The sequence below is a fragment of the Leuciscus leuciscus genome (assembly GCF_965113295.1).
Source record: "Leuciscus leuciscus genome assembly, chromosome: 17".
Classification (NCBI taxonomy): Eukaryota; Metazoa; Chordata; class Actinopteri; order Cypriniformes; family Leuciscidae; genus Leuciscus; species Leuciscus leuciscus.
This window is the reverse complement of record NC_138741.1, coordinates 35451857-35463006: the sequence shown is the minus strand read 5'-3', so window position 1 is coordinate 35463006 and position 11150 is coordinate 35451857. Positions and strand designations below refer to the sequence as shown.

Genomic DNA, 11150 nt, shown 5'->3' with positions numbered 1-11150 from the left:
TTGCAGTGACTGCATTCAGTTTTGGTGGCCAGTTTTCCCCTGCTTATATGACCTTTGAAGTGTCGCATTACTGCAGCGACCTCAGCCTTAGACCACACTTTCTTTGCCACTCTTCTGGATCCATGTTCCTCATCAGCATACTTCCCTGGAAGATAGGCAAACAAAAATTAATAGATCACTAAATGTGTTGTCCAGTTTAAGCCATCAAAACATGAGGTCAGTTAATGCCACAGTTGACAAGAAATTGCAGTTTACTTTTCTTAATTCACTTTGGGTATCAGTTGGTGTCTCACTCGATGTGATTTCACCAACTTTACTAGCCCACATTAGAGTGCGGACAATATGGAGTATTATTAGAATGTCTGCTGTTCATCTATTTATGTGGCCAAACCTTTTGCTATTTGAATTAATTGCAGTAAGTAATACTATAATTAGTAACATGTCTTAAGTAATTTTGGCATTGTACTTTAACACACCGTATTTTAATTGAAACCAAGACTATGGGGTTTAAGGTCTGATTCTCAGTTTAAATCTGATTTCATAAGGTTAACTAAATAGTGTTGGAACTTGGTCTGAAAGTTTAGTCTTGATATTGAAACTGTACGTAACAATCAGCTTAATACTACTTTTAACCTCTTAATCTTCCAGATTTTGTGGCATGTTGTGACTCAGTCATCAAGACCAATTAATTTTTAGTCTTTTAACCAACTTGCTAAAAAGAGAATTAATAGAACATACTCATGGGCAATCAAGAGAACATGTGAAGAGGAGGAGGTAACTTTACTTTTACCTCAAATTCAGTATACATTTCCTGATAATAAAGTAAGTGTATATGCTCCCTTGCAGACAAGATGTTTTGTACAAATGCAGTACAGTTAAATTTAGGGCTATTCATTTATATCTCTTTCTTTAAGATTACTCTTGCATTTTGATAGTTGAATACATCACAAAGACGTGCATAATAATGTTAAAGGGATACTTCACCGTTTTTTCATATTAAACTATGTTATTCCCTTAACTAAGACGAGTTGATGCATACCTCTCTCGTCTCAGTACGTGCACTTAATCGCTCTGGCGCGCGGCGACACTTATAGCACTTAGCTTAGCCCAGTTCATTCATTAGGGACCAAACAGAAATGAAGCTAGAAGCGACCAAACACCTCCACGTTTTCCCTATTTAAAAACAGTTACACAAGTAGTTACATGACCAAGTATGCTGACAAAATAAAACATGGCACTTTTCTAAGCGGGTAAAAAGGATAACTATAATGTATGGCGGAATAGCACTTGGGACTCAAGAGCACTTCGACTTGGCGCAGTAAAAAGTCACGCTTGAAAAATCCTCTCCCTCTCACTTCTGTCATTAGAACCAACTTGACTTTTTACCAGAGGCGGACAGAGTACACAGCTTCATTACTTGAGTAAAAGTACAGATACACCTTGCTAAATTTTACTCAAGTACAAGTAAAAGTACTACAGTCAGATGTCTACTTAAGTAAAAGTACTGAAGTACTTGTTTTTAAAAGTACTTGAGTATCAAGAGTACAAGAGTACATTTTCTAAATATTGCATTACTACTGCCACAGTGCTTACATTGGTAAACACTAGGGATGCCACAATTCTCAATATAATATTGAACCGTTCGGTACGACATCCACGGTTCAATACGCGCTTGTGAATTGCAGTTTTTTCGGTTTTACGTTTAAATAATTTATGTGCGTTTTATTTCTCTCCGAATTGACTGTTTGTGTGTGCCTGTAAGTCTACGAGCTGAGATGAGGAAACTCCTCCCCGCAAGTAAATATTCAATCAATATGCTCTAAAGTTAGGGGGCGCTTAACCATCATTCCACACCTTAACATGGCGAGCGGCGGTGAAGTGAGGCTACAGTACGAGGAAGCGCCGGCATCTTTCAAATCCGTGGTGTGGGGACATTTCGGTTTTGCCGTTGAGTATAATGCCGAGGAAGAAAAAACGGTAAACAAAAAAGTGACTGTGTGCAAGCATTGTTTTACACGAGTAGCCTACTCAAACGGAAACACTTCCAACATGACTGCACATCTGCGGCGCCATCACCCAGCAATATCACTGTCTGAAGGCAGGATAGCAGAGAAGGTAATAAAGTCCTCCAAAAAACAACAGTCCCTCGCTGAATCTTTCCAGCATACATACCCAACTGGTTCCGAGAGACACATAAAAATAACAAAGGCAGTGGGGGTGTTCATTGCTAAAGATTTGCAGCCGTTTTCGGTGATTGGAGATGCGGGCTTTTGTCATCTTATAAAAGCACTCGATCCACGTTACAGACTACCGTCTCGCACTTTTTTCAGCACCGAGATAATTCCCGACCTCTATGAAAAGACACGCAACATTATTGTGGACGAATTGGCTAAAGCACAAAGCCTTGCTCTGACCACAGATGGTTGGACCTCACGGGCAACCGTGAGTTACCTCACTGTTACTGTTCACTACATGTCGGATTGGGAAATGAAAAGCGCTGTACTCCAAACCCGTCCCCTGTATGAAAGTCATACAAGCGCTCATTTGGCGGAAGAGTTGACACAAGCAGTGAATACGTGGAAGTTGAGGAGGCCAAATATGTTACTTCCGGTAACCACAGATAACGCTCCAAATATTGTGAATGCAGTCCATGAAGCTGATGGGCTGGGGCCACAGATAAGTTGTTTTGCGCATGTTGTAAACCTAGCTGCCAAGAAAGCAGTGTCAATCAATACAGTGTCCCGCCTCCTGGGGAGGGTTAGAAAAATAGTGACTTTTTTTCACAAAAGCACAAAAGCCCACCATGTTTTGACTGTGAAGCAGGAGATGTTAAACTTGCCCAAACACAAGTTAATTCATGATGTCACAACTAGGTGGAATACAGTACATGACATGCTGGAAAGATACACAGAACAGCAGCCCGCCATCTATTCTGCCTTACTGGACAAAGATCTGAAGCTGTCTGTCAAGAACATAACCATGTTGAATGACAGTGAACAGAAACTGGCAGAAGAACTGATTCAGGTCCTCACACCACTGAAAACAGTGACAACTCTCATGAGCAGTGAAACAACCCCCACTATATCAATGATCCTTCCTCTGAAAGAGATGCTTCTCAAATCCATGTCACCAGGAGACCAGGACAGTGCAACAGTCAAAGAAGCCAAAGCAGCCATTACAAATGACCTGGCAAAGAGGTACACTGACCCTAATCTTCATGATTACCTCCAAATGGCCACAGCCCTTGACCCCAGGTTTAAATCCCTGCCTTACCTTGATGAAGATTCGCGTGATAAGCTCTACAGGAATATCATCCGTGAAGTTCTGGAGCATGAACAGCAGGTACTATTTGATTATTTTTTAATATTCTTTTATTGTGTGTGATTTTGAATGTTTTATCTATTTAGATGTTTGTTATATATCTTGTGTTCTTTTCACTGATCAAAATAATTTCACATTTGTCATATGTTACACTGGAGATGGTTGTGGTTCTGAGCTGTGTGTGCTTATATGTGTAATAATTATACTAAAGGATCATTCTCTTTGATGCAAAGGGTCTAGTGGAGAATCCTGTGCCCTCCACAGAGGAAGACAATCCATCCTCTCCCCCTCTCAAGAAGAAGACAGCAATGTCAGAGGTATTTGGGGAGCTTTTCAAAACTGAGGAACAGCAGGGTAAGCCATTTCCCCAGATCATTGAGGAGGAAGTCACCACATACAAGTTGGCAGACAGTATTCATGTGGATGCTGATCCATTCATGTGGTGGAAAACAAATGAATGCAAGTTCCCCCATGTAGCAAAAGCTGCACAACACCACCTATGTGTCCCAGGAACCTCTGTTGCGAGTGAGAGAATTTTCTCCACTGCCGGGGACATTGTAAGTGCAAAACGCTCTCGCCTTGCTGCAGAGAATGTTGACAGGCTTATCTTTTTACAGAAGAACCTAAAAATACAGGAATAGATAGCTGACCTAACTGAAATTGCACTTTACATTCTGAATGAATGATACTGTACTGGAGTACTGTTAAGTTTAATTAAGATGGTTTATTTATGTTTACTGAAGTACAAATATGTTTATTTAAAATGGTCAATTTATGTTTATTAATCTCACATGTATGTTTATTTTCAAAATGTAGGACTTTATGTGTTCCCCAGTTTGTACATGGGCTACGAGCAGCTGTGAGATTTCAGTGTTAATTTTATATTATACAATGCAATACACTAGGAACTAGTGTACTTTTCTTGACTTTTAAGTAAAATAAAGGAGTATTGCAATAAATCGCTTTTATTTTTTTCTTCTTAACCTTACTGTTCCTATTGCCTAATAAGCATAGAATGACAAAAAAACACTTATGCATCAAGCCATCAGAACCGAACCGAAAACCGTGTTAAAAAACCGAGGTATGTATTGAACCGTAGGCTAACTGTATTGTTGCATCCCTAGTAAACACAGCAAACACTTGAAGCGAAAACTATCATTAACTTGTTCAGAAAATTGAAATAGTCTGGCGAGGTGGGGCCACGGGTTGGCACATTCCCGGGACGGACCTGCTGCGTCTTCATCCATTGTTTCATCCATGGTTTCGTCTCTTATCTAAATCTGACCATGGAGTTGACCTTTGGCGGAAAGCTGAAGGTGATTGCTGATAGGCTGTCCCAATCAGTGGCGCCTGCACAATCCAATCACGTTTGAGAGGGAAACAACAAATTGAGGGTTTCCGAGATTTTTCTTTTTCTTTTTTAGAAGTAACGGGTACTCACGGTTATGGATAGAAATGTAGTGGAGTAAAGAGTACAATATTTGCCTCTCAAATGTACTTGAGTAAAGTCATGAGTACTCCCCAAAAATGATACTCGAGTAAAGTACAGATCCCTCAAAATTGTACTTAAGTACTGTACTCAAGTAAATGTACTCCGTTACTGTCCGGCTCTGCTTTTTACACCTAGTCGAAGTGCTCCCAGTGCTATTCCGCCATACACTACAGTTATCCTTTTTACCCGCTTAGAAAAGCGCCACGTTTTATTTTGTGTCACCATACTTGGTCGTGTAACTGTATTTAAATAGGGAAAACGTGGAGGTGTTTGGTCGCTTCTAGCTTCATTTCTGTTTGGTCCCTAATGAATGATCTGGGCTAAGCTAAGTGCTATCAAACTGTCGCCGCGCGCCAGAGCGATTGAGTGCACGCACTGAGATGAGAGAGGTATGCATCAACTCATCTTAGTTAAGGGAATAACAGTTTAATATGAAAAAATGGTGAAGTATCCCTTTAAGGGAGTTGGGCAAAATAAGAATCTCATTGTAGGGTATAAACCACTGTGTTTCTTCTGTGCATAGACAATAAACGTCTTGAATCTGAATCTTACCTTCAAAGGGAGGTACACTCTCACTTACTGTGGACGACACAAATGACACTGATCCTGTTGAAAACAATTTAACAAGTTACTTTTGTCACAGGAAAATATACATTTTATCAGCAGTGACTATGAATTGAGTTAACATACCAAAGTCTCCCATGTCATGGTCTTGCTCTGTGGTTGTAGAGTCAGAAACCATAGGCTCCACAGTTCCAAGCTCTGATGCGGTGAGATCTGTGTTGCTGTCATCAGATTCGCTCCCACTGTCTTCAGCATCACTTAACGCAATCTCATCTGGAAAATGGCATCAGTAAAACTCAGAGGTGTAAAGAGTACTTGAAAACCATACTTGAGTAAAAAGACAGATACCTTGCAGCATAAATTACTCTATTACAAGTTACCAATACGAGTAAAAGTGATTAACAATACTTTAGTATTTTACTTCTACTAAATCTAGGCTCAAAGATGCACTAGTCCTTGACACCTGAGACAGGCAGGTGAAAATAAGAAACAATTGATTTGTAAAATGAGAAGTCATGTTTATTTTCTAAAATCTAAATAAAACTGAACACCTCAATAGTCTAATAAATCAGGGTCGACACAACAGCCTCTTAAAGGGATTGTTCACCCAAAAATGAAAATTCTGTCTTCATGTAGTCAACCTCAAGTTGTTCCAAACCTGTATTTCTTTGTTCTGCTGTACACATAGATAGATATTTTATATATTTTTAACCAAGCAGATCTTGCCAGCCATTGACTAGTACAGCAGAACAAAGACAAGTTTGGAACAACCTGAGGGTGAGTAAATTATGACAATTTTCATTTTTGGGTGAACTATCTATTTAAACGTCTACAAACTCTCAAGTCTCAGTTAAGCTCAAGTGCACAAAAAGGCCACACGTAAACCAATATCCTTCAAAAAGGCCTTGTCAATATGGTGGATAAAAAAAAATTATGTTAAGTCAAATTAAATAGTCAAAGTCTACTTGCACTGGATGTGCTGGTTTTGGACTCATCACTGGCTGCAGTCCTGACTTCATCTAAATCAAACGTCTGCGATTTAGCACCTACTAATGCACTCGCATTCATGTAAAGTAGACTTGTTGACAAGTTTGGGTGAGTAAGGGCAAAACGCACAAGATATAGTTCAGTCAATGCCACTTAGATGGAAATATCACTTCTTTATAGCAAAAACAAACTGCTGCAGAAAAAGTTAGGTGCCATGCAAAATGTAATTTGTAATTGCATAACTTTTTGGCTACTTTGTAGTTGTACTGTTACTAATTACATTTACTCAAATAGTTTACAGCTCTGGTAAAACTCTCATAAATAGCTGGACATAAAAATCTGTGGTTGAAATAGCCACATCAAATAAGGAAAAGATAGTACTTGGTTTTGTACTTGCCACTTTTTGCAAAGTAACTATTTTTACTTGAGTAGTTTTGAGCTATTATACCTGCGTTTATGTTTAATGTGGTCCATGAGCACATAAGATAAATGATTACACAATCTGATATTAGGTTCATATTTAAAGTAATTCGACTGCACCTACACAAACATAATTTTGAATTACTGTCCAGCCATACTGTAGACTTAAGTTTATATTTCTGAATAGTAGTCCTCGACTCATACTTGGACATGAAAGGTGATTTTTTTTTTCTTGGAAAGGGATGCTGACTACGCCAAGTCTAGATGATTATAAATTAACATTCAAAGGAAAAAACAAAAATTCAGATAATATCTACAAGGGCTAATTTCTGTACAAACCTTCAATTTCAATCTCATCCAGTGACTTCCCCTGCATGCTGGAAAGGTTTCCTTTCTCCATTGACAAAAGGAGTTTGGAAATCTTAGCCAGTTGTGTTGTGGGAACTGGTAATCTGTAGAAGTCGCGGTGAACACGGATGTCGTGACCCAGGAAATCTGCAACCTGATCAAGTTCATTGTGTTTTAAATTAAGGACTTGTGAGAGTGTGGCAACATGTTTCCTGAGTTGCGTTGACCTAAGGTACTCAGGGTGCTTTGCTCCACACTGGCTTGCATGAACATGCAAACAATCATGTCCTCTGTAGTGGCTCATTGACGTTGGTCTTGCAAACAGGAAGACATTTATGGCACAAATGCCACATTCAGTTCTTCTACTGGCAAGTAGTGACAAAGCATATTCTGACTCTGAATCAGGTATGTATTCCTTGTCAGACATGTCCTCAGCATCATCAGATGATATTTGGTCCAATTCTGGATGTGGAATTTTGTCCTGATCTGACAGCAGTTCATCCTCAGAAGCCTTAGGAGACTGCTGCGCCTGAATTGGTGAGAAAGCAAATTATTTGACATGGTGATTGAATCTTATAGCCAGTTCAAGTTCAACACTCACTTAGTAGATACTCACCTGTGCTGTGCTGTTAAAGTCATCTCTTTTAATTTGCTTGAGGCAGGATTTATGCCAGACCCCTGAACAAACTGGAACACATTTGAGTAAAATAATGTTAACACTGCAGGTCTATTTAAGTGGTTAGAGCACAACACATTACACTCTATACTAATTCACTAAATATCTAACCTGTGCATCGATAGCCAAGCCACTTGAAGGAAGATACGGGTCCCACACAACGAACACACTTGTCCAAGGAGTCCTTCCATTCCATTGTCCACATAAAGCATGTTCTACTCAGGTGACTACACACACACACACATACACTCAGATATTATACTGACTGTCCTTCCATTCCATTGTCCACATAAAGCATGTTCTACTCAGGCGACTGTCCACATAAAGCATGTTCTACTCAGGTGACTACACACACACACACATACACATACACTCAGATATTATACTGACTGTCCTTCCATTCCATTGTCCACATAAAGCATGTTCTACTCAGGCGACTGTCCACATAAAGCATGTTCTACTCAGGTGACTACACACACACACACATACACATATATTGAAACAGGTTGACAGATTTAACATTTTGCCACAAATAAGTTGTACATCAAATTTAATTTACCTCTCCAACCTTGGTGAGTGGGCCGAGCTCTGGACTAGTCTGATTCGGGTGGCTGACGGCTGTATGGGTGCACTTGCTCTCAGTGGTCAGCTGTAGAAGATCAAACAGAGACAAAGGACAATAAAGAGAAAGTCCTGGGAGCGTGACACTAGAGAGGACATTTGACATCTGAATAAAAAAAGAAACCATTCTAGTGTTGACAGAAAGACAGAGGAAAACCTTGCTTTAAAACTCACTGACAACTTTTCTGATATTAACAATCAAGTGCAAGATATTAATAAAAATCTATCTTTTGTGAGGACATACCTCTTCAGTATCATCAGTTGTGGAAGGGGGATTTGTGGTACAACACATCTTTGGAGACATTTCATCATCAAGGCCCTGTAAAAAGGAAAAAACAAACAAAAAATATTGTAGACCGTGGACTATGAAAACTACACTGATGAACACATTTGTGTTCACCGCGACTTCTACAGATTACCAGTTCCCACAACACAACTGGCTAAGATTTCCAAACTCCTTTTGTCAATGGAGAAAGGAAACCTTTCCAGCATGCAGGGGAAGTCACTGGATGAGATTGAAATTGAAGGTTTGTACAGAAATTAGCCCTTGTAGATATTATCTGAGTTTTTGTTTTTTCCTTTGAATGTTTGAATGCAGCTTATTTAAAGCATATCCTATATGAAGATATACCTTCTTCATATTTTTAAATTGTAGATGGAGAATTTGTGGTTAGCCTCAGTGCCTGGAGCTGACTTCATGTAGCCCAGTATAACTAATAGGGTGCCTATCCATTACATGTAACCAAACAACTTAGCATTCACATTAAACCAACATACAGATCCAATGCAGGCAGTCTTAAAAACCAAAGTGACGCCTCTGGGGACGGGACCCTCTAAACTGTATGGACCTCCCAAGTCATGTTTGGGTGGGGTTCAGTGTTAGATACACACACTCAGATATTATACTGACTGAAGCTTGAAAAAGCATGTTTAGACAATGTCCTTCCATTCCATTGTCCACATAAAGCATGTTCTACTCAGGTGACTACACACACACACACACACACATACACATATATATTGAAATAGGTTGGCAGATTTAACATTTTGCCACAAATAAGTTGTACATGAGATTTAATTTACCTCTCCAACCTTGGTGAGTGGGCCGAGCTCTGGACTAGTCTGATTCGGGTGGCTGACGGCTGTATGGATGCACTTGCTCTCAGTGGTCAGCTGTAGAAGATCAAACAGAGACAAAGGACAATAAAGAGAAAGTCCTGGGAACGTGACACTAGAGAGGACATTTGACATCTGAATAAAAAAAAATAAACCATTCTAGTGTTGACAGAAAGACACAGGAAAACCTTGCTTTAAAACTCACTGACAACTTCTTTGATATTAACAATCAAGTGCAAGACATTAATAAAAATCTATCTTTTGTGAGGACATACCTCTTCAGTATCATCAGTTGTGGATGGGGGATTTGTGGTACAACACATCTTTGGAGACATTTCATCATCAAGGCCCTGTAAAAAAGAATAAACAACAAAAAAAGATCAATTATAATAAATATCTTGAAGACAAGATGTTCCCTGTGTAGCATTCAGTGAAAAGATATCATGGCTGTATTTCAGTGAGTGTTTTGTGGAAAACATGTAGTCTCTGAAACGGTTCTTTAGTCACTGAACAGGCCACATGACTACAGTCTGTAGACTATGAAAACTACACTGATGAATACAGCATTTGATTACTTTGTTGTTTATCTATTGTCAGCCAACTTCGTAGAATGATTGCACTTCTAGAATAATTGACTAAGCTTTTACATGGAGTGAGGTGTTAGTCCTTTTATAGTTCTTAGATTTGCTATGATTCTTTTAAATGACATCTTGTCATGAATTTTCGTCAGTGCTGTTGAATGGGTGCCTTTCCATTACATGTAACCAAACAACTTAGCATTCACATTAAACCAACATACAGATCCAATGCAGGCAGTCCAAGTGTTCTTAAAAACCAAAGTGATGCCTCTGGGGACGGGACCCTCTAAACTGTATGGACCTCCCAAGTCATGTTTGGGTGGGGTTCAGTGTTTGATACACATACACTCAGATATTATACTGACTGAAGCTTGAAAAAGCATGTTTAGACAATGTCCTTCCATTCCATTGTCCACATAAAGCATGTTCTACTCAGGCGACTACACACACACACACATACACTCAGATATTATTCTGACTGTCCTTCCATTCCATTGTCCACATAAAGCATGTTCTACTCAGGCGCCTGTCCACATAAAGCATGTTCTACTCAGGTGACTACACACACACACACATACACATACACTCAGATATTATACTGACTGTCCTTCCATTCCATTGTCCACATAAAGCATGTTCTACTCAGGCGACTGTCCACATAAAGCATGTTCTACTCAGGTGACTACACACACACACACACATATATTGAAACAGGTTGGCATATTTAACATTTTGCCACAAATAAGTTGTACATCAAATTTAATTTACCTCTCCAACCTTGGTGAGTGGGCCGAGCTCTGGACTAGTCTGATTCGGGTGGCTGACGGCTGTATGGGTGCACTTGCTCTCAGTGGTCAGCTGTAGAAGATGAAACAGAGACAAAAGACAATAAAGAGAAAGTCCTGGGAGCGTGACAATAGAGAGGACATTTGACATCTGAATAAAAAAAGAAACCATTCTAGTGTTGACAGAAAGACAGAGGAAAACCTTGCTTTAAAACTCACTGACAACTTTTCTGATATTAACA

General features: G+C 39.4%; 2 protein-coding genes across 2 annotated transcripts; one reads left to right on the top strand and one right to left on the bottom strand.

The window, feature by feature from the left end:
• Nucleotides 1-736: 736 nt before the first annotated feature.
• On the top strand, nt 737-4372 carry LOC309478625 (E3 SUMO-protein ligase ZBED1-like). The gene is made up of 2 exons (XM_082142239.1): nt 737-3342; nt 3555-4372. The coding sequence occupies exons 1-2, from the start codon at nt 1861-1863 to the stop codon at nt 3960-3962; spliced, it is 1890 nt and encodes a 629-aa protein (XP_081998365.1). The 5' UTR covers nt 737-1860; the 3' UTR covers nt 3963-4372.
• Nucleotides 4373-4591: 219 nt separating this feature from the next.
• Nucleotides 4592-8004, bottom strand: LOC309479027 (uncharacterized protein; the record flags this gene model as incomplete). Its single annotated transcript, XM_082142870.1, has 6 exons — nt 4592-4671; nt 5366-5419; nt 5504-5650; nt 7124-7661; nt 7749-7819; nt 7920-8004. The coding sequence occupies 6 exons, from the start codon at nt 8002-8004 to the stop codon at nt 4592-4594; spliced, it is 975 nt and encodes a 324-aa protein (XP_081998996.1).
• Between the last annotated feature and the right edge of the window lie 3146 nt (nt 8005-11150).

Coding starts and splice junctions, on each gene's coding strand:
- LOC309478625 (XM_082142239.1), top strand. CDS start 1,861: ATGGCGAGCGGCGGTGAAGTGAGGCTACAGTACGAGGAAGCGCCGGCA. Junction 3,343..3,554: donor TTCTGGAGCATGAACAGCAG/GTACTATTTGAT, acceptor TTTGATGCAAAG/GGTCTAGTGGAGAATCCTGT.